Source organism: Micromys minutus, assembly GCF_963924665.1.
Source record: "Micromys minutus genome assembly, chromosome: 1".
Lineage (NCBI taxonomy): Eukaryota > Metazoa > Chordata > Mammalia > Rodentia > Muridae > Micromys > Micromys minutus.
Window position 1 is genome coordinate 67881510 of NC_137969.1, and position 24891 is coordinate 67906400.

At 36.8% G+C, this 24891-nt stretch overlaps 1 protein-coding gene across 2 annotated transcripts in view; it reads left to right on the forward strand.

Annotated features, from left to right (window-relative positions):
- The window catches only part of RGS7 (regulator of G protein signaling 7), a 393216-nt gene that overhangs the window by 266300 nt on the left and 102025 nt on the right, over nt 1-24891 (forward strand). For both annotated transcript variants that reach the window (XM_080924215.1, XM_080924214.1), the window contains exon 4: nt 4579-4629. In XM_080924215.1, the coding sequence (XP_080780341.1) occupies nt 4579-4629 (51 nt within the window). The remainder of the gene's footprint in view (nt 1-4578; nt 4630-24891) is intronic.

The following is a 24891-nucleotide window of genomic DNA, read 5'->3' on the forward strand; positions in this document are numbered from 1 at the left end:
GTTTAATTTAATTTGTACCTCTTGCTTGCTATGGAGGAGAGAACAAAATGCTAATTTAAAATTTTATGATTGGCATGTCATAGATGTCAGCTCTTATTGCTTCCTTTGTGGTGAAACTGTCATGGAAGGTTTAGTCCAGAGAGGGGTTCTAACTCCAATGGGACTTTCTCTCAATGTGCTTAAGTAATTGAATTTGGAGTTTTTCAGTGTTAAGGTCTGACAGTGTTTAACTAGAAGCAAGAATTCATAGAAGAATCTCAGTTCTTTGACTGTGGTCAGTGCTTAGTTAGGTGGTAGGCTGGTATCATTATCTGGTTTTCATTCCAACAACCTATACGGTGAACACTCTAAAGCAAGATTTCCTTAAATCACTTAATCCCAAAAATTTGAAGTCCTTGTTTTTCTTATTATTTATCATCATCATCATCATCATCATCATCATCATGACCACCACCACCTCTATAGATGTTATTTTTCTTTTTTTATTTCAACTTTATTTAAAAAAAACATAGATACATGTACAGATTATTAAAATCATTTTAGCATAAATATATACAAATATATTGTTGTCAGTACTTCATTTTTCTAAAGGTTTAATAGTGTACATTGAAATCTTACTATTTACAAAGATCATAAAGTATATCTAAAACAAAACATAACATGAAAATTGTCAAAGTTTTCTTTGTGTGTAAAGATTAAACATAAAGATTTTTAACTACAAAAATATCTTCTTAGCTCTTTTTTTTCTTATGACTTTATTTAAAAAAGAGAGATGCATGTACAGAAGTTTAAAAGCATTTTGGCATAACACTCTATAAATATATTTTGTCAGTACTTAAATCTTTTAGAGGTTTGATAGCATGAATTGAAATCCCACTAGTTACCATAAGCATAAAGTACATACAGAACACAACATAACATGGAAACAGTCAGAGTTTTCTTAGTGTGTATAGATTAAACATAATGATCTTTGAATACCAAAACTTGCCACAAGGCTATATGCCTAGCTCTTGCTTTATGAATGATTAAAGGTCTAGGTGTACCACACTCTAAGAGGGTGCTCTACACTTTTTTTTCTTAAGAAGGACTGAGGATTTCACTATTTGGCCTTTGTTTTCCTTGAGCTTCATATGGCCTGTGAGTTGTTTCTGGGGTATTCAGAGCTTTCTGGGGTTAGTATCCAATTATCAGTGACTGCATATTATATCTGTCCTTTTGTGACTGAGTTATCTCACTCAGGATGATATTCTCTAGATGCATCCATTTTCTTAGAAATTTGATAAAGTCATTGTTTCTGATAGCTGAGTAGTACTTCATTGTGTAAATATACCACAAATTTTGTATCCATTCACCTACTGAAGGACATCTGGGTTCTTTCCAGCTTCTGGCTATTATAAACAGGACTGTTATGAACATTGTAGTGCATGTGTCCTTATTGTATGTTAAAGAATCTCTGAGGTATATGCCGAGAAATGGGATAACTGGGTTTTCAGGTAGAACTATGTCCGATTTTCTGAGGAACCAACAGACTGATTTCCAGAGTGGTTGTACCAGCTTACAACCCCACCAACAGTGGAGAAGTGTTCCTCTTTCTCCTCATCCTCCTCAGCATCTGCTGCCATCAGAGTTTTTGATCTTGGCCATTCTGACTGGTGTGGGGAGGAACCTCAGAGTTGTTTTGATTTGCATTTCCCTGATGACTAGGGATGTCAAGCACTTTCTTAGATGCTTCTCAGACATTTGATATTCGTCAATTGAGAATTTCTTGTTTAGCTCTGTACCCCCTTTTTTAAAATAGAATTGTTTGATTCTCTGGAGTCAAACATCTTGTGTTCTTTGTATATATTGGATATTAGACCTCGATCAGATGTGGGGTTGGTAAAGATCTTATCGCAATCTGTGTGCTGACAATATTTTCTTGACATTGTTCTTCATTCTCTTCTATTCCTATTATCCTTAGGTTTGTTCTCATTGTGTCGTGGATCTCCTGGACATTTTGGTTTAGGAGCTTTTTGGTTTTTTGCATCTTCTTTGACTGTTTTGTCTATGTTTTTAATTTTGTCTTCGGCCCCCCAATATTATCTCCTCCATCTCTTGTAGTTTTTTGGAAATGCTTGCATCTGTGACTCCTGATTTCTGTTATAGGTTTTTTACCCATGTGCCAGCTCCACTCTGGTCCAGGTGTAAAAGGTTTTGTAGAGTTGAACTTCAAGTACTGCCTTTCCTGGGCAAACCAGGGCTCTCACTGACAAGGACTGTGCCTTACTGTGGGCCTGTGTGTCTAGTCTATGTACCCAGGCCTTCTGGGCAGACCCCGAGTCCCTCTGCCAGAGGTCTGGCCTCACCGTGGGCCACAGAGGCACGTTTTCTTCATGCTCTGCCTAGCCCTCTTGGCTACTCCCAGCACAATATCACCAGGCCTGTGTCTCCGGGTCTCAGATGCTCCAGGTGGCAAAGGGCCTGAGTGTTTGTTCCCTGCACATGGGCTTTCTTGGCAGATCCCTAGTCCCTATGCCAGAGCGATGTTATTTTTGTTTTTGTGTCATCCTTCAATCTGAGTAATCATTGACATAGCAGTTTTCCTGAGTAAGCAAATGAGAATATTCCCCTTTCTCAACTCACACTCAGGAAAATGCAAAAAAAAAAAAAAAAAAAAAACCATTATCATGTTTTCTGTAATCTATTTGTTGCTATATATTCTCATTTCCCTAATGCTACCATCAGGATTCTATCTTTGAGCTTTGGAATTTGTTATCTTTAGCCTGAGTTCTTCTGTTCCAGACACTCACGAAATAGATTCAAGTGGTCTTCTTCTTCCTTGTCATCATCATCATCATCATCATCATCATAATCATAATCATCATCATCTTCTTCATCTTCTTCTCCTTCTTCTTGTTCTTCTTCTTCTTCTTCTTCTTCTTCTTCTTCTTCTTCTTCTTCTTCTTCTTCTTCTTCTTCTTCTTCTTCCTCCTCCTTCTCCTCCTTTTTCTTCTTCTTCTTCTTCTTCATATTAACAACTCAAATGTTCTTTACCAGCAACATGTGACTTTCTTCACGGCAATCATGATGATTTGAATAGTTAATTTTTTACTGTCTCTCTACCCTCAACAAAATATACTGAAGGTTGTTTTGCTTACTGACATCTCCTTAGCTCTTAGGAAACAGTTACCAGGCAAAGTTGAGTGAAAGCAAAGTTGGAATTGGTGTGCTAATCTCAAACAAAGAAGATATTACTACAAGAAAAGGCAGAAGTAATAAGAATGGCTATTGAATTATTATAAACTGTTCATTTCTCCAAGTGGAGGCAAATGGGTAACCTACATGGACTAGAAAAAAAAAAAAAACTTAGAGTGCACAAGAAGGATTAGAGCTCCACCCTCAGTAACTGCTCTCTCACTTTCATATCAGCTGTGTCCCCCTATCCCCCTTTTCTGAAGGCAGTCCCACCTGCAACAGCTTATATTTAATGTCCTGGATCTCAAATACTCAAGATAATCATTCAACTCTAAAGATCTGACTAGGATCCAAATAAGAGAGAGTCCACATGCAGAGTGTTTCCAGTCCCTCTGCACACCCCCATCAAGATCCGGTTCTCCTCCTTTATTTTTCTTCAGAAAAGAGCATGTCTCCTAGGGATATCAGCCAAATATGACATAACAAAATGCAATAAGACTAGGCACAAACCATCATATCCAGGCTGAGAAAGGAGAAGAAAAAGTGTCTCAAAACTGGGAAAAGAGACAGCAATACTGCCCATTCCCACTGTTAGGAGTTCCACAAGAAGACCAAGCTAAATAATCACTGTGTGTATGTGGAGGACCTAGCACAAACCCATATAGGCTTCATGACTCCCACTAAAGTCTCTATGAGCCCCTATAAATTCTGCTTACATAATTCTGAAGCCATGTTCTCCTGATGTTTTACTTGTAGGACTATTCTTTAAAGATTTGATTACATAGATGTGTGTGCTTTGTCTATACTCTGATAAAGGATTCCAGTTATTTCTGAGATTTCAGGAGGCTGTTGTTCCCAAGAAGATAAAGGGGAGGGACAAGGGCAGTACTCTAGTATCAATGAATCTTGAGGCTCTTGTAAATGAAGATACTGAACGTAATCAGAAAGAATAGCACTATAATGTCACAGGGGCTATTGCCTACAGACATACTAAAGGTCTAAAGATGTTTTAGACTTGGCGTGACATAATACAAGGACAAGATAAGGACAATCAGAAATGAGGAGGGAACTCTTCTGGAAAGTTATACTCATGCCATGGTAAGATTATACCTGAAATATGGCATCTAATAAACTTAATGACTAAAGCATTTAAATTAATGAAAGTATAATATATATGTATCAGTAATGATAAATCATATTTAATACTTTTCTAACTTGTACCTTGGCTCACTAGAGAAATGTATTCACATTGACATTTTGGGTACTTTATATCTGACTGATCTCTCACTACCTATTGCAATGATTAGAGGAGGTTTTACTGAAATGAGAACCCAAAGTGGAGAGTTCTTAATTTTAAATGCATAAACAAAAGGTTCACATCTATTTGTGTTTTTCTTTTTCTAGGGTCAGACATTGTTCAGTGGTTAATAAAGAACTTAACTATAGAAGATCCAGGTAAATAAATCATTTTCCCATTGCTAGACCTTTTTTTTGTTGTGGTTTTGATAAATATGTTTTTCTCAAGGCAATTTAAAGTAAGAATCAAGAAATCTCATGTTAATGAACATAATTAAACTTGAACTGTATGGTTAACATTTACACAAAGTCAACATACATTCAACTAACATTGAATATAGTTGTATAATTTTTTTCACATACAAAAAAATCTATTGTATACTATTTAATTACAGTAATTTGTGGTTTTAGAATAGATCATATAGCTATATATCAATAAATAATTGTACATGTAATTTACAGCAAATGATTGTGAAATTATAAAATTTCCCTTTACGCCAATTTAAAATGAATTTCATTAATTTGCCATTATTTCCTTAGTTCTATTTTATAATGATATTTAAAAACCATTAATGTTTTGTAATTCTGAATTTTGGGTGTGTGTGTGTGTGTGTGTGTGTGTGTGTTTGTGTGTGTGTTTAATACTCTCACTGAAATCCTGAACTCATTTACTCTGGTAGGCATGGCTAGTTCTGAAACAAAGCTCTAAATTCCTAAGTTTGAAACAAGTTTTACCAGCTCGTATTTTGAATTTCCTAAAAGAAATCCCTACATATATGAGCCATTCAGTGATTTTTGAAAATATGATGTGAAAGCCTTTCTGTTTATGCCACTAAAACACAATAAGCCTGCTTCTTAAAGAAGATTCTCACAATTCAATAACTTTCAAGCAGCTGCAATTCCAGTCACAGGTGAAGGTTGCTCAGAGTGGAGGGCAGTGTGGGTACATCAACATGTACAACCCTCCATGTTCTGCCTGGCAAGGAAGCTTTATGTCTTTGTTCCCATTCTCCAGATTACCACATTAGAGTTATTTAAACTCGATACTATGTGGAGATAAAAGATTACTGCCTTTACTTTGTAATAGTTCAATGAAACCATGCTATCCAAAAATGAAGCTTGAAGTCTGTATATATCAACCTATATATACCCATGCTCACTTCATACATAAGCTTTGAGTATAGTTTCATAGCAGGTGTTAAACAATGATGCAGCTATTGTATGTCACTGCATTGTCATTGAGAGAGGAAGTACACAGGATGAAAGGAGGCCATGCTTTTGTCAAGTTCATGATTTGGTTTTATGACATTAGTGTTCCAGATTTGCACAACTACAGCAGTTCCCAAATGTACTACTTATTTGCAACCAACAATACTAACCGCATAGGTCACATAGATCAACGAGTTAAATAAATTCAAAAGAATGTTTCTCAGTAACAGTTTAATACTTTCTCTTTCTAAAAATGTGGTGTTTACCCTGTAGTCTACACTGACCTGGAATTTACCATGCAGCAGCTGCTTTTCAGTTGTATTAGAAGCAAAGGACGATAGCTCTAAACTTGTTGGTTTGTTTCTTTGAATGAACAACTCTATATGGAGTATAAGCCTCCGTGTTAGATTTAAAGGTGTAATTGCAGTGGTGGTTGCCCTGCATGTGTAACATTGCACACAGCATCTCTCTGGTGACCACTCTTAACTAACCGTGTTTCATGACAGAGCTGACATTACTACTTTGATATACCCATGTGTAGAGCTGGTTAGAAAGCAATGTCTATTCTAATTTGGAACTCACGAATGTCCTGCATTCATTTAAAAATGAGAGACACTCATGCCTGGTTCCTGCCTGGCTAGTTTTCTATCTGGTAGCAAACTGTTGTTTGATAACCTTACTAGAAAATCTGAAATTCTAAATGTCAGTAATTTGTTGAAAGAAGATTTTTGAGAAAATAAGCTGAAAAAAAAATAAGACCAATTATGGATCCAATGGTCCATGTGGAGCAAATTAAGTTTCATAATCTTTAGGCTTTGTCCAAAACCAAGGAGTGCATATTGTTTGCACAGTGATATTCAACATTTTGTTAAGCAAAGCCTAAGTACCTTTTATTTCCATTAAAGCAACTTAGTATCATTAGAAGCTGAGGCACAATGTACTGTTTCTTTTTTTCTCACTGGTTTAGTTTCAGTGTGGGGAGCCTGTTAACTAAGCTATAATGAGCCAGGCAGATTGTGATGTTAGGTCCTATCTCTTTTTATCCATTCACACACATGGTTGCTAAGTAACATAAACCCAAGAATTCTCATACATGTAGTGTCTACGGCACTCTACTGGCCTCTTCATGACCAATACTCTGTAGTTTTATGCAATGCCCATCTGCGTCTCTTTGGCTGTGGGTAGGGAGGGGGCAGAACTCAGCACAACTCAGCACAGACTTATAATGTACCTGTCTTTTTGTGTTTTGTTGGTCTTAGAGTGAAATATTTGCTGTTGAATAAATGAGAACTTCTGTTCAATGACTTGTCTGTGAGGAGACAAAAAAAGAAAAGAAAAGAAAACCAAAAAAAAAAGCAACATTAATAAAAACTGCCTATCTTAGCATCCCATGAGATTCTCCAAGTCCATTACTTCTGTGTCTAGGTAGTAGACTATTCTTTGCTTCCTCATTGTTACTACTGCATATTAGCAGATGCCTTTCTTATGCACTGACAACTGTACGGTAGCCAGGGTCTGTGTGGGAGCTTGGCAAACAGATGGCCTGACACAAGAAATGTAGTCTTCACTCTACAATCTACCCCATTTCCGTTTATATGTTATCCTCAACTGAAAGAAGGTATTCCTACTTTTATTTATCATTTCAAAGTCCTGGGTTTTCTGAACCTCTCCTTCTAGGACTGTCCACATGGTTCCCCTTCCATCATTAACCTTCTGGGCCACCAGGCATCTTGTGAAAAAAACCGAGCAGATTTTTCTCTTCCCTTAAATATAATGTTTTTGTTTATTTTCATAATTTCTTCAAATCATTCTTTAATGTTCACTAGGTTTTATTTTGGCTTTGGTTTTCTTTCTTTTGACTTTATGATAAACCATCTCAATCGAAATTTCAGACTAAATATACACAGAGTGAATACACGTCTTACTCAGCTCATGATTTTGCAAATCCTTTGGTCACCTCCAGTGGCCTGAGTTGGCTTAACAGCTTTCTGTTTTGCTCTTTAAAAGAGCATACCCAGCTGGAAGGGCCATGCTCTCATGTTTTTGGCAAGTAAGAGTTTGCCCGGCTGCCGGCTAGGTAGTATTTCTCTCACCACGCAGCCTGCTAGCCCTGCTTCTTCACCATGTTCTCAAGTGTGATGGGAATTCCTGATCATGTTCCTTTCACTATTATCTCATTCATAAAAGCAGACTATGAATGAATGCAGAGACCAACATCTCTTGCTCTGCCTCTTAAACCTCCCCTTTCCCCGCCCCACCATGGTAAATATTACACTTTTTGCTTAGGTTTGCAAGATCTATATCTCACAACCTGTTGCAAGCTTATTGTAGGACACCAATGATTTCTTGACGTGATCCTCCTACACTTTTGTCATTTTTGCCTCCTCTGGCTGAAGACTTATGAAGAAGCTATGCTGACCAGAAGGAGTCTGATCAGCTAGGATCTAAAATGCGCTTCTTTCTATCAGCAGTAGGAAGGTGTACTGAAGTACTGTGTTCCTTTAGTGGTGCCTAAACCACTCCTCCTCCTAGCTCTCTATCATCTGTTTGAGATTCTTGTCTCCCTTGTGAGGCCTGCATAGAAGATGTTCCTGGACTTTGCACACAGGAAGTCATGATTCACATACTAGCTGATCTGTGGTCTTGAGTGAGTTAATGTCTCTAACTGCCCTCCTGTGTTAATAGTGATTTAGTACTGCACTGTGATGCTCCAGTGAATCAGTGTAGAAGTCCACCAGCATCTTGATTTTGTTTTTAACTTTCTGTAAAGACATTTGTCTGAGTTGAATTTTTTGTGCCATTTGATACTTGCCTTCAGACATAACCAGCACCATAGAATCTTCAGTTCCCTGTCACTTTTTTTCCTTTTTTCTTTTTTCCATGAACTTCAGGAATATTGCCAGTTGTCACCATGCCACCTATTTATTGATTGGGTGGCTTACATTTCTCTCTTATTTCATTTCACATGTATGCAACACTAAGCTCTTCAACTAACTAAACCTGGTGATTTTATACAAAGCTTGAAATAAAGACTGAAAATAAGATTAGGTATAAATATAAAACTGTCCAAAGTAATAAATTAATTCAAAATAGGCACAAAACATATCACTGTGATACATGACTCATTAGATAATGGCTGTTGCTGATGATATGAGTCTAAAGTCCCAGACCCCACAAAGTAGGTCTCCAAATTGTCCTGTATCTCTAGAGGTGCACTGTGGCACCCCGTTAAATACAAATAAACAATTGTAATCAGAAGCTCTTTTAGAAGAATTATCTTCTATGTTACTACAATGAAAAAAGGTAAGAAACCAAAACAAAACAAAAAAAGAAAAAAGTCAAGATTTGAAAATCAGCCAAAAGTATAAACCATGTATTAGCAGCTGGTCAGTGACCAGAATGTCTGTCACTGAATGAATTAAACCAACTCATCACATCCACGATTATGGAGTAGATCTCCATTCCAAAGTCTGCAGTCCTTTGAAGAAAGCACTCTAAATCCTGTTAATTCACTGAATGAAGGTACATCATCCATGAACTCTCTATTCTATATACCTAAAGGATCTAGTTAGCCTGCTTCTAAAGTTTCTGCCCTTAAAAACTGGGCTCATGGGAGCTTGGGCTCATGGAAGCTTGGCAAGAAGGTAATTGCTATTTCCCTTGATAATATTTGGGTTTGATAGGCATTTTATGCCTTTCTGAACCATTTAAATGGGTAGTTTCCTTTGATTATCACATAAATATCATGAAGTAGCAGATGAATGTTTTTCAATTTTACAGTTGGAAACCCAACAGAGATAAATTCAAAACTGCAGAAAATTCTGAAGTAGAAACTTAGTTTCTCAGTCTGATCAATTCATCTCCACTTATTTTCTAATCTGGATATTATGTTTTCATAAATGGTGGCTGCTGAGAGAGACACAGACCTGCCTGACAAGATAACTTATAACACAGTGTGGTTTTTTTCTTTTAATACTAACTTGATCCATCTGAATTTGACATAACATTTATAGCCACAAACTGAGTACATTGTTATTAGAACCAATATTTTTACATCATTACTCTTGTGTTTTATAAGAAACAAAAAAATAATCTTTCCTGCATACATTCAAATTGTTTTAAGTGACAATCATGCCCAGTAGAAGCATTTTAGACACCTTGGAACTAACCACCCAAACTCTCACGGGCTTATAAAAATACTATTATTGTTCATTCTGCAAGCTATTATGGTAATCTGTAACAAATTAAAATGACCCTTTATTACTGTTTTAGACCTGGGAGACCAACACATTAACATTTATGCTGGATGTCCTGGATCAGGGCCTTCACATACACGTCTAGCAACATTGTTCGACATAGTTTTGAAATAATATATAGTGCCCAGGGTCTCTCTTGAAAAGGTGCAAACATTTTATGTTATGATTAATGCTTCAAAAAGAAAAATCTTATCAGTGTTCTGCTATCTTTGAATATCTGCTTGTGTTAACTACTTCTGTTGCTATGGTAAAATACCCTGACAAAAAGTACACTTCATGAAGGAAGGTTTTGTTTTTATTAACTATTGAAGGATATAGTCTATCACGGTGGAGAAGGGAAGGCAGCCGGAGCATGAAGCAACTAGTCATATTGAATCCATAGTCTGTAAGAAGGGAGAGGTGACTCTCCCTTCTCAATTAGCTTCTATGATTTCCTGCCATCTAGAACCTAAGTCCAAAGTATAGAGCTATTTTCTTTAGGATGGGTCTTCCTTCATTACTTGAACTGATCAAGATAATTCCTCTCAGATATTGCCAGAGTTTAACATAATATACAGAATCTTTCAAAGGTACAGGCTTGCTTTCCAGGTTGCTCTGTATCCTGTTAAGATAAAAAAAAATCACTTACTACAACTGATCTTAATGTATATCCCTACTCCTAAAGTCAGAGGGCTTCAGGTAGGCAGGGAATCCTATATGTTCACCTAGTTATTTCATGTGAGGTATATAAGGACCAGAGTTTCTTTTGTTTGGTTTTTCAGTATATTGTGACCTTCTTTTAGGAAAAAAAAAATCCTCTTTTTTATGTATTCAATTGACACTTAACTTTATCCTTTCAGCCTCAAATACAAAGCAGTACATTGGCTTAATCCATAGATGTACTCAGTTTTCATGGTTATATAAGCTGGAAAGTCTAAGATCGAGGCACTGGAATATCTGTTGTCTTGTGAGAATCCACTTTCTGGTTCACAGATAGTTTTGTCTTGGTGTGGTATCGCTGGAGGAAGGGGAAGAAGAGGAAGCTCTCTGACCCCTCTTAGAAGTGAGTTAGTCTAGTGTGTAAGGTTCAGTCTTGTTACCTAGTTGTTTCACTCATATCCCTCTCTAATAACTGTCCAATTGAGGGATAGGTTTTAACATTTCAGTTAGAAAAAGCACTGATATTTAGTCTATAATATTCCCTAAGTTTTAAATGAACATTTACCATATATTTAATTCAACTAGGATTACTTTCCTTCCTTCCTTTTCTTCCTTCCTTCTTTCTTTTTTCCTTCTTTTTTCCTTCCTTCCTTCCCTTTTATTTCTTTCTCACTCTGCTTGCTTCTTCTTTCTCTTTTTCTCTTTTTCACTTTTCCTGGTGACGATCTGATAAGGAGAAAGCAATGACTGCAGTTTTGGTCTGCACATACTATCTGTCAGTCTCATAAATGAAGACGTGGTGCGGCCCAACACAGCCAATGTCTGTCACAAACACCGCCTTATTTAACGTAGGTGGTTATGCTCTAGTCTTTTATACCTTTCCTGTTATTCCTGTACTTAGCATTTGCATTTACATTGGTCTACTACCTACTTACTGGAGCAGGTAAGCCCCATTTACATCAACTCACCTAATCAGACTTGTTCTAAACAACTAAAAACTAAAATCCACTGTGTCATGTCATAAAGATAATAAGAGTGAGAACCGTATTTAAAAACAGGAGACCTTTAGTTTCAGAATATGAACATTTTATGCAGGGGAGATAGTTCAGTGTTAAAATGCTTACTGTGGGGCCCTGGGTTTAGAATCCCAGCAGGGTAGAGCCCCAGACCTGGTGTGTAGACACTGGTGCAGGTCCAGGGGGTTGCTCTCCAGCCACTCCACTCAAGCTGAAATATCTAGCATTCTGTCTATAAGGAGATCATGTCTCAGTAAGTTAATAATATACCAACAAGCAATTGAGGAAGGCATTTGAGTATATTGCAGGGATTCAGAGCACTGTTGGTGAGGACAACAGAGTGCACTTGCTTGAGTCTCAATAGGTGCTCAGCTATCTCACAAGCATTTCTATTTTGGTTTGGACTGCCCATGTCTTAGTCACTGTTCTATTGTTGAAAAGAGATACTATGACTGATTCAGCTATTACCAGGGATGCATTTAATTGGGGCTGGCTTACAGTTTCGTAAGTTTAGTCCATTCTCATCATAGCTGGAGTCATGGAGGCATGCAGAGAAGCATATTGTTAGAGAAGCAGTTGAGAACTACATTCTGATGTGCAGGCGGGGGGTGGGGGGAGAGACAAAGACAGAAACAGAGACAGTGACAGAGAGGGGCAATAGAGACACAGAGCCATATAAAGATAGATAGCTAGACAGACAGATAGACAGAAATGTAGGAAGACAGAGAAACTAGCTGGAGATTGAACCTGGCATGCAATTTTGAAACCTCAAAGCCCATAAACAGTGACATACTTCTTCCAACAAAGCCACAAGGCGATATCTTGAAATCCTTCTTAAATAGTTCTACTCTAAGCTGACTGCATTCAAATATATGAGCCTATGGGACCAATCTTATTTAAATCACTAATGCCTATTGTCCCTAGTTGTCTGGATGGAGTATTGTGACTTTCCTTGTATTTATCATATAGGTTTGTTTATGCATTGCTTACTGGATTTGGTAGTAATTAGGGACACCTCCAAATATTTGGAACTTCTATGTTTTCTGTTGTAGAACTTGCACATTTGTACTGCATTTAATGAACTGTTGAGTAAAAGTCTGACTCCACATAAAAATACTTCCTAGTGCAGTGTAGATTGGTGGTTCTTCATTGTCTACTAGGAAAGGTAAACATTTTTCCTCAGAACAATTGTGAAAATGAAAACCAATCTGATTTATTGCATAGTTCCCTTGTCACTAGTTGACTTCCTTGCTTCCTCCTTATGTGTTGTTAATATTCTGGAGGATTCGTATTCCTTTTATATAACAATTTGAATGTTCACTAGCAGAAAAATATAAAAAAGACAAACAATTTTAATTTTTATACCTTTGTTGAGTTAGAATTTTAAAAAATGTATACCTTTAAGGACAAATTGATGCTTTGAGATACAACCTGAAATGATGTAATCAAACTAATCAACATATCTTTACATTCCTTTCTCTTAAATGCTGTAGAAATACATAGAATTGGTCTCTTAAACATTTTCAAGTTCACAGCAATGTCACAGTGCTGTGGACTAATGACTCCCCTGGTCTCAGGGAATTGCTGTTTTCACCTCAATGGGTCTATTCAAAGAACCAGACCCATGTATCTATCTTGAAAGTGCCACATAGTTCACTTTTGTGTGAGCATGGTAGTTAAGTACAGAGCTCCAAGCAGGAGGCTGGAAAATAGTATAGGGTGAGTTAAGAAACACCCATTGGATTGGCCCAGTTGGTCCCCAGCTCCTCAGGGGACCACATTCAGAGGTCTCAGTCAACTGTTCCTGCTCGCCATTCATAACAAACTTAAAAGGGAAGAGAGTTTGAGAAAACTAGGAAGATCTTAGGGCATTGACATCTTCTGAAGATGCACTTACTCATGAGCACTGTCAATCAGAAAATGGCAGGGAAATTAAGTGATTATTTCCTTTATCTGGAAGGACCCAGGAACAATTATGTCAGAACTGGCTGGAGCCAGGCTTCTTTGCCATGTACTAAAGACCGTGCAGAACTTTTATTTGCCCACACGAGAGATGACTTAGAGTTTCTCCCCTAAGTGTTTGAACTAAGAATAAATGCTCTTTGTCATATTTTTGTCGTAGTCTCTTTGTCATATTTCAGGATGCTTCTCCTTTTGTTTTAAGGATGACCAATGGGAAATACTAGCTACCCAACTCTATAAAGCATGATCAGAGTGGTAGTGAGCCCTTTAAAATCTACAGATCTTTCTGTAAGATTTCTCCTACTCTTCACTATCACCTGGCTAAAATTACACATGCAGACTCATTTTGACAGGAAAGTGATCATCCCTTGTAAAATTAGTCTAAAAAAAATCACCATCACATAGAACATGTGTTTTAGTTTTAATTTGCCACTAGTTCTGTTGATTGGAGCATTTGAATTATTCAGGCTCCTGTTCTTGCTGTGATCACTAACACCTGTACTAGAAGACCCATTAGAGAACATTAAGCTCACCACGTAGAGTTCTGATGAACTCATTTTACAGGAGACCATGCTCAGATGGCAGTTGCTGTATTTTCTATCAGTCATTGCTCTTTTGATGGAAACCAATTTTTGGAAGATTTGTGTATGTCATTGCCTGTACTGAATCCCTAAGGATAATTCTCAACAAAGACAACATTTGATTGTCCCTTTGCTTAAGGTTCTAGGTTTCTGTGTGAGAAAAGGCCGACCCCTCATTCTCCATACCACCTCTGGCAACATTACCAGTGACGCATTCATGTTCTCTAAGAGAACACAGGGTTCCCTTAGGTATTTTCCATAGTCCCCTGATACCTGCTTGGTTAGGCAGCCTATGCTTAGGGACAGATGTCAGATATTACAAGCAGTCCCTTATGATGTAGATTTTAAAAAGTAATCTGAAATCTCAAAAAGCAATAGAAATCCACTTTAGGTAGGTTGGGAAATGCATGAAAATTTTAAAAAGAATCAAACAAAATGTTTCATAGAAAGCTCACCCAGGTATTCTCTTAGTCTCTTCCATCTGGAGACAGTGATCAACAGATTCAAAACCAAGCATTGAGGTTTTACTAAATTAAATTGTATCCCCAGAGAAAAGAGTATAATTTTCCTTTATCCTACTCTTAGCCAGTATCTAAACTTGTATACCTGACTCTTGGGTTGACCTTCACCAGTGACATCTTGCCCCAGGAAAGGGGGATGCTGGAGAGGGGGTGAGGTAGGGATGTGTGTGTAGGTGGAAAAGCACCCTCTCAGAGGCAAAGAAGAGGGGGAATGAGGTGAAGATCTGTGGGAGGGAGTACTGGGAAGGTGGGGGTAATATTTGGAATGTAAATAAATAAAATAATTTGATTTTTTAAAAAGAATTTTTTTTCAAGAACATTTCCTTTTTAAGGCAATTCTAAGTAAGCAGTTCTCTCTGGTCTTGAAATCAGCACCTTCCTGCCTCAACATCTCAAAGGCATGTTTACATGCAAATATCTATGTTGGTATATACTGTCCCTCCACCAGTACAAAATGATCTGTATTAAAGGAATTTGCTTAAGTCTGGAATACATTTCCTATAATAAATTCTTTGTAAATCGACTATTTTTCTGTCTCCTATACTGTGTCTGATATATATTGTATGTACAATAGATGCTCAATTTAGCACATTTAACAGAGAGACTGTTGACATTAAAAGCATGTAGTTTTCAATCTTTAACATTTTCCCTAGCAAAATAGTAAAAGCATTTTCACACTCATAGTACAGGCCTTCCTTAGAGGCTTCCCTCAAAAAGAAAGCCCTTGGCTCCACAGCTCTCCGTGACACAGAAAATATTTAATTTTAGAAAAGAAACAAGGTCATCACCCATAGGTTTCAAATGATCTATTTATCTTTAAATAAGACCAATGAGAAGCTGCCAGGTATATAAAAATGCCCAGAATACTTTAAAATAACCATTTTCATTTATTTCATGAAAAATGAGTTTTACAAACAAATACTAAATATGGTATGTTGTATAGAGCATGACAATTGTACACAATTTTAGGAAGCCAAAAAAAGTTATCAGGAGACTCACAAAATAATTCTTCAGTATTATTTCAGTTGTAATTAAGTATTTGTGGGTACATATACATACACATATGTATATATGTAACAATAATATAGGAAAAGAGGTTATTAATTTGAGGCGATAGGAGAGAAACTGGGAGGGGCTGTAGGAAGGAAAGGGGATGTGATACAGTTCTATTTTCATTAAAATATATTCGGTTTTTTTCTTTTTTTCTTGATCTTCACACAGTCTGTGAGTTGTTTCCGTGGTGTTCAGAGCTTTCTGGGGTTAGTATCCCATTATCAGTGACTGCATATTATCTCTGTTCTTTTGTGATTGAGTTATCTCACCCAGGATGATATTCTCTAGATGCATCCATTTTCATGAGAATTTTGTTAGACCATTGTTTCTGATAGCTAAATAGCACTCCATTGTGTAAATGTACCACAATTTTTGTATCCATTCATCTACTGAAGGACATGTAGGCTCTTTCCAACTTCTGGCTATTATAAATAGAGCTGGAATGAACGTTGTGGTGCATGTATCTTTGTTGTATGTTGGAGCATCTCTGGGGTAAATGCCCCGAAGTGGAATAACTGGGTCTTCAGGTAGTACTATGTCCATTTTTCTGAGGAACTGCCAGACTGATTTCCAGAGTGGTTGTATCAGTTTACAACCCCACCAGCAGTGGAGAAGTGTTCCTCTTTCTCCACATCCTCGCCAGCATCTATTGTCATCTGAGTTTTGGATCTTGGCCAATCTGACTGATGTGAGGTGGAATCTCAGAATTGTTTTTATTTGCATTTCCCTGATGGCTAAGGATGTTGAGCATTTTCTTAGATGTTTCTCAACCATTCGATATTCCTCGATTGAGAACGTTTTATGTCTGTACCCCATTTTTTAATAGGGTTGTTTGATTCTCTGGTATCTCACTTTTTGAGTTCTTTGTATACCTTGGATATTAGGCCTCTATCTGATGTGGGCTTGGTAAATATCTTTTCCCACTCTGTTGGCTTCCGTTTTGTTTTCATGCCCTTTTCTATTGTTCATAAGAGAAGGGGTAGGTCCGCACTCCTGGAAAGACTGTCTTATGTAGGAGGAGGTAGAAAGTAAAATGGAGTGTCTGGGTGGTTGACTCATCCACAACTTAGACATTTGCTGCACAGCCTAGCAGGCCGTTCAGTCCTAGAGAGGAAGAACCTCTAGTCCCTCTGCAGTAGGTACATTTCCACTGCTTTGTCTTTTTAGTAACATTGACTCTTTGTTTTATTAGTGCATGTGGGCTCTGGCTGGTCTCCCAAAGTTGACAAGTGGGCCGGATTGGCAAACAGATACCTAATGGCAGCTTGGATACATTTTGGTCACTGGTGTGGTACTGTAAACAGAAACAAATTGCTGAAAATATAAAAGGCTTTTTATCTGATGCTTAGTTTGCCAAGGTTAGAGCCAAGACAAGCTAAAATGTACTTAATTGGAAATCCTGACATTTTCTCTCTGTTGTGACACCGAGCCCTTTAGAATGGATGGGAGGACAGTGGAGCAGGAAGTGCCTGGCAGCTGCAGCCTCATCTTTCCACCCCATTGCCCTCCCCATCTTTCCCTCCTTACCCTACCCCTTGCTGGGAAGAAGAACTTTTGGCAGCTACTCCTAATAAGGACGTTCTTTTCTACTTAAATTTAACACTCATTTTATTAGTGCTCACATTATGTATCCACTTAATCTTGGGAGATCTTAGGGACACAGTGTTCAAAGAATGCCACCAAATATTAATTAATGTTTGGTGGTACGGAACAAACATCCCCAAAATATAGAAACAAGCAATTTGCTTAATTATTTACTTTGGGTATGTGAAGTCTGATGAGAAGATTAAATTAAGTTGGCAGTAAGATGTAATATTTCAAAATAAAGGTACTCTTAGAGGGATATGTGTATATATGAATATGTAAGCTCAGATCAGTAGATCAGTATTGATTAGTCTATGCTATACAACACATGTGGAAACTCTTCTTGAATTTCACCCTAGCACCTTTGTGGAATATTTATGTCTATGAATTATGAGCATATTGGAGACCTGGAAGAATGTTTATTAAGAGATACAGACATCCTCAAAGATTTAAGAAACAAACATAGCACTGCAATTTTAAAAAAGCATTTTCTCAGGACGTTCAATTATAGGGAGCAAAACTCAATGCAAGACTCTTCAGCTGTGAAGACTTTTAACTGATGATGACCTAGATGTTGCAAGCAGAGGAGATGAGGCTCCTGGCTAGCCACACCCAGCCAAGACATCACAAGAAGTCTATGGAATGGAAAGGGTTTCAAATTAACAGGGTGTTGGTTAGACAAATGAGTGTTCTTTACTGGGGTCTTCAGAAATATATTTGCCATGTTGTCTTTTTAATGATTGAACTATTATAACCCATGTTAGAATAGAAAAAGCCTTTTGTTCTGTTATAAAATAAATAATATAAAATCTCCCCCTGACCTGTAATCAGAGTAAACATTTTTGCAGGTAGGCCTTATCATGTTTAATCAGTTACTGATACACTCACAAAACTTGCTTGTGTCTGCATGTGTCAGAGGTATAGTGCTTATTAAAATACTTAAGGCATGCACTGAAGTAATCAAAACAGTAATTGTAAAACATTTAGATACTTCTGCTCAGAAATATTCATAAGGTCCTTCCATGTTATTTTCCCAATGCTTTCACTGTGATGAAGTATAATATAGGATTCCCCTGTCTCCAGTAGCCTGTGTACTGAACTCATGTGCAGTGGTTTTGAATGGTCACTTACCTGGTGTTATAGATTACTCCTATTGAAGCCTGATGGTTTCCAACCCATCAGGGTTTTAAGACTTTTTGGGGTTATTTTTATTCAGTCAAGCTATCAATTAAAGTGTTATCTATTTCCCATACTTCTTCTGTTTTACTATGGTCTCTTGCTGTGGTCAATAAAGAACTTTAAACTTTGGGAGGAAATAGCTGATAAGAAAGAAATTTTTCTCTAATATTCTAATTTATGCAGGAAAATGATATTCTCTCTCTCTCTCTCTCTCTCTCTCTCTCTCTCTCTCTCTCCAAGCACCTTGCCCATTTTCTATCATTGTTGAACTTGTCTGTGTTCATGTTATCCTCTGACATCACCATCAGGTTACTATTCTATCCTGTATATTTTAATAAACAATACTAACCTGTGGTCTTCTTATTAATTTTCTTACCATAAAATATTCCCAAATTATTCCATGATATTTTCTTGCTATTTTTCCTATTCTCTCCTGATTGCACAAACTCCATAACATTTTTTAATCATAATCACACTCTTAGTTTATTGAACTATTGTTTGTATTCCTCTCTTATAGGGTGAAACTTTCTTTGCTATGGTCACTAACATCTTCTTGCTTTAAACTCAATCACTATGCTTTTGTTTAGGAGATGAACTCTTTGCTGCAATTTGGTTTTCTTGTCTCACATTACCACATTTTCTGATGCATTATTATCTGTCATAGCTACCTCTGTCTCCCTCCTGGGTCTTGGAGACTTGGACACAAAAATCTTTGTGTATCATCGCTCCCTGCCCAAACTTCCTTAGCTTGCTCACCATGAGCATGATACCTGCTACACATGCGCATCTCCACTGCCTTCTTTGCTTCCAATGGACAGTGCAAACATTTCTATGCAGATCACAGCATGAATGTGTCACAGGAATCTCACATAAAACATCCGAAAATAACTTTTTGATTTATTCTAATATAAATTAGTGTAGATGCTGTGTCTAAATGTTTCCCCAGTCTGAACACCAGTCTCTCTCTACTACCTGTCACATCTCACTGAGAACTACCACATAGTTCTAGCTTATACACAGTCAACCCCACATACTCAATATTCTGTATCCATGGATGAATTATAAAGTTATAGATAAAAATGATTATAAGAAAATCCCTTGACCAGAGAGATGGCTCAGTCATTGAGAGCACTGGCTGCTCTTCCAGAGGACCTAGCTTGTATTCCCAGTGCCCACATGGCAGCTCACAACCGTCTGTAACTTCATGTCTAGGAGACCAAACTTTACAGAGATATACATTTGGCAAAACACCAATGCACACAAAATGGAAATTCATTATATTTTTTAGAAAGAAACTCACAGTTGTACTGAACATATATAAACATTTCTCGTGTCATTATTTCTTTAAAGAGCAAATATGCCAACTGTTCATATAGTCTTTACTCTTTGTTACTTATCTGAGTAATTTAAAGATTATTTGGGGTACTAGGAAGATGTACATAGATTACATGCAAGTATTATTCTGTTTTGCCTGAGACTTGGAGATCCTTATAATTTTGTGTCCTCAAAAATTTCTGAAACCAAAGTCTTAATAAATATCAATGGACACTAATAGCTTCTTCTTTTGTTGTATCTAGTAAATCCATATCTCTGGAGCAATAATAATAATGATAATAGCTTTCTAATATCTGGGTGTAATTATACCGTTTTCAAAGCTTTCTGACTTGAATCGTTCCCCCATTGCCTTGGGGGAATGCATAGGCAAAATCATCAAGTGAATGAACACGTAGCCACAAAGTCTAAACGTTTCAAAAGGATAAATGCATCATGTTCTAGAAACATATTGCTTATATTTAAAACACATTAAGTCTGTTACAATGAATCAATGTTTATCTTTGTGTCTTTTGAGATAACTGAGATCATCATCTATTAATGTAATCCATTATATAAACAAACTCAAAAAAAAATCACGTGATCATTATCAGTTACATAGATGCTGCTATATTTGCTTGGAACATTTTACTTTACATGTCCCATCCTTGTGCTATTGCTGCTGCTGCTGCTGCTGCTGCTGATGGTGGTGGTGGTGGTGATGGTGGTTGTTCTTTGTGGTGGTGGTGGTAGTGGTGGTAATGGTGGTGATGGTGGTTGTTCTTCTTTGTGGTGGTGTTGGTTTCAGGACCTGAATTAAATACCAACTCTACCAGTAAACTTTTCTGGCCTTGCAAGATTAGATGGGACTCTTTTTTTTTTACTGTATTTCTAGAACACATAGAACTTATCATTGTTGAAATTCGTCTTAGAATTTGTGCTTAGTTATCTGCTGAATTGATGTTTTCAACTGTTAAATACATTGTAAAGTCTGAGCCTTCATCCTATGTCTTTCTGCCATGAACTGAATGCATCATGGGTGAGCTATACATTTGATATCAAACATTTTAAATTGTGTGAACTTATCCAAGAAAGAACAGTAGAAAAGAGGCAAAACAGCACCCAAAAAAACAAAACAAACAAACTAACAAACAAAAAAAGTCATAATCGAGACACCAAAGAAAAATATGAAGAACCATCAGGAAAGATAGCATAGCAGTTAGAGCTATGATGAAAGTCTCAGCAGTCAAGGAGAGGGCAACTCAGATGTTTTACTAAGTATTTTGTGTCACTATTTATAAGCGAGATTGGTCTGAAGTTCTCTATTTTGGTTGAGTCCTTGTGTGGTTTAGGTATCAGAGTAATTGTGGCTTCATAGAATGGACTAGGTAGTTTATATTCTGTTTCTATTTTATGAAATAGTGTTTAAAAAATATTAGTATCAGTTTTTCTTTGAAGGTCTGGTAGAATTCTGCATGAAATCCATATAGCCCTAGGCTTTTTTTTTTTTTTTTTTTTTTTTTTTTTTTTTTGGTTGGGAGGTTTTTAAGACTTCTTCTAATTCCTTATGGGATGTGTGCCTGTTTAGATAGTTTACCTGCTCTTGGGTTAACTTTGCTATGTGGTTTCTGTTTAGAAAACTATTCGTTTCATCTGTAGTTTCATGTTTTATTGAGTTTAGATGAAGGAATTGCATAAAGTGGTCTAAGACCTGAAAGTGGAGGTAGAAACAGTGAAAAAAATACAAATGAAGGCAAACCTAGGAATGGAAAACCTAGGAAAGAGGTCAAGAATTACAGATATACTTATCATCAACAGAATACAAGATATAGAAGAGTGAATTTCAGGTGTAGAAGATACCACAGAAGAGATTGACAGAACTGTCAAAGAAAATTCAAAACATAAAAACTCCTAACCCAAAACGTCCAGGAAATTCAGGACACAATGAAAAGATGAAATATAAGAATAATTGGAATAGAGGCAAAAAAAAGATTCTCAGCTCAAAGGACCTAAAAATGCCTTTAACAAAACCATAGAAAAAAAAACTTCCCCAACCTAAAGAAAGAGATTGCCATAAAGGTACAAGAAGCTTTTAGAACACCAAACAAATGGGACAAGAAAAGAAAATTCTCTCAAACAATCATCAAAATACTAAATACACAGAACAAAAAAACAATACTAACAGCTGCAAAATAAAAAAGTTCCAAATAACATATGAAGAAAGAACGATTAAAATTACACCAGACTTCTCAACAGACAGAAGAGTCTGGTTAGAGGTCATGCACACTCTAACAGAACACAAATAGCAACCCAGGCTACAATAACAAGAAAAATTCTCAGTTAACATAAATGGGGAAAGCAAAATATTTCAGGACAAAGCCAAATTCAAACAGTATCTATCTACCAATTCAGTCCTACAGAGGATTCTGGAAGGAAAACTCCAACATAAGGAAGGTACCTACACCAAAGAAAAGACAAGATATTAAGCACTTCACAACAAAGCCAAATGGAGAGAACCACAAGTATATAAAGCCACTTACAAAAATAAATATAACAGGAACAAACAGTCATCTGTCTTTAATATCTCTCAATGTTAATGGACACAACTCACCTATAAAAAGACATAAGCTAACAGACTGGATATACAAACAAGATCCAGAATTTTGCTGCATACAAAAAACACAGCTCAATAACAATGATTGAGACTATCTTAAAGTAAAAGCATGGAAAAAGTTCTTCCAAGCTAATGGTCACAGGAACCAAGCTGGAGTTAACATCCTAATATACAAGAAAATAGACTTTCAGCCAAAAGTTATCAAGTATGATGAGGAAATACACTTAATATTCATCAGAGGAAAAATCCACCAAGAGTACGTCTCAATTCTGAACATCTTTGGTCCAAATGCAAAGGCAGTCACATTCATAAAAGAAACTTTACTAAAGCTCAAACACACAAAACACTCCACACAATAATAATGAGAGACTTCAACCCTCACTCTCATAAATGGGTAGGTCAATAAAACAGAAACTAAGCAGAGACACAGTAAAACTAACGGAGGTTATGAACCAAATAGTTTTAACAGATATGTACAGAATATTTTACCCTAAAACAAAATCATACACTTTCTTCTTAGCACCTCAAGGTACTTTCTCCAAAACTGACCATATAATTGGTCACAAAGCAACTCTCACCTGTTAAAAAAAAGTTTGAAATAATACCATGCACCCTATTAGACCACTATGTCCTAAGGCTGGTCTTTAATAACAGCAAAAAAAAAAGCAACAGAAAGCCCACATACACGTGGAAACTGAACAACTCTCTACTCAGTGATGACTTGGTTCAGGGAAAAAAATAAAGAACTTAAAGACTTCCTGGAATTTTATGAAAAAGTTGACCCATCATACCTAAACTTATGTGACACAGTGAAAGCAGTGATAAGAGGAAGGTTCATAGCACTAAAGTCAGTCCCTGGTTTAAAAAAAACAAAAACTGGAGAGATCTTATACTAGCAACTTAACAGCACAGCTGAGAGCTCTAGAACAACAAGCAGCAATCTCACCCAAGAGAAATAGATGGCAGGAAATAGTTATACTTAGAGCTGAAATCAACCAAATAGAAACAAAGAAAACAATACAAAGAATCAACAAAACCAAAAGATGGTTCTTTGAGAGAATCAACAAGAGAGATAAACCCCTAGCCATACTAACTAAAGGGTTCAGTGGCAGTATCCAAATTAACAAAATCAGAAATAAAAAGGAAGACATAGCAACAGAAATTGAGGAATTCAAAAAATTGTAACATCCTACTTCAAAAGCCTCTCTCTCTCTCTCTCTCTCTCTCTCTCTCTCTCTCTCTCTCTCTCTCTCTCTCTCTCTCTCTCTCTCTTCTCTCTGCCTCTGCCTATGTGTGTGTGTGTGTGTGTGTGTGTGTGTGTGTGTGTGTGTTTCCGTCTCTCTTAATCTTCTTTTTTTGCAGTTTCATAGAGACCAAATTTAATTTTCCAGAAGGAACTGTTAGGGTACAGTTCATGACATTGTTGAACATGCTAATGTTCTCATTAAAATCCTGTGTAAAATTCTTTTGTGTATAAAGACAAATGTTCCTTCTTGTGCTTCTTGTAAAATTAGAGAAGACCAATTAAAGGCAAGGGTCACTTGTGAGTTAGTTGAGGAAATACCAAATAACTCAAAGTCAAATATGTTCTGTTTTCTCAATAGAGAATTATGTAATTATAGGCAAGTTTGCTGGGATAAGTGTTGTTATCAGAGTTTTAGTAACACAAAGGTTTGGACACTATATTGATCAGTTAATGATAATCACTTTTGAATTTGTATGACTAAATCTTTTAGGGTACAAACCTGAAATATGTATTATTCTGACAAGCTAAGCTTGTCCATACACTCTGAATAAAGAGATAAATAATAATAAAGGTAAGAAAGGTTACCCAATGTGGCCACATCGGGACAAGAAACAGAGATGCAGAGACCTTCTCTCAAGTGGCCTTGGGACACTAACATGAGATACAGATTTAATATAGGATAAGAAGTATGCTTAACATCTAAAGAAACTGAGATATTTAAGACATTAAACCTTAATTAAAATTGCTGCTTCCCCCCCCCCCAAAAAATAAGCATGCTTAACTAGGAGTTTCTAGTTAAGGTGTGGTCCTGCCCATGGCTAACCCAAGGGTTGTCTTGACTCCAGTCTCCTCTTCAAAGTGATGTGTAAATTTTCAAATTATATGACTTCTATTTCTGAAGGACACATTTCTTTTCTAGCCAGTGTCTAACTTCACCCTTCCCTGTTTCCCTGCAAGAGATTCTTGGGGAAATTCAAATTCCTCTGCTTTATTTGTTTCAATGGTCTGGCAAACTAGGGGAGTCTCTCTTGGCCTTTCAGTGTATTGAAACCATTCTTCCTTCTAGAAACTCTGAAGCTCAAAAGGATGGATACTAAGTTGGTACTAGATGCTATTTACATTGTTAATTGTATCCCACTATCTTCATTTAAAAAATGCCACAAGAGGCATGGCAAATTCAGAGATAGACTATCGCAGTGATTATTACCTTACATAATGAATCCCTGGATTCTTCCTGGTATATTGGGCAC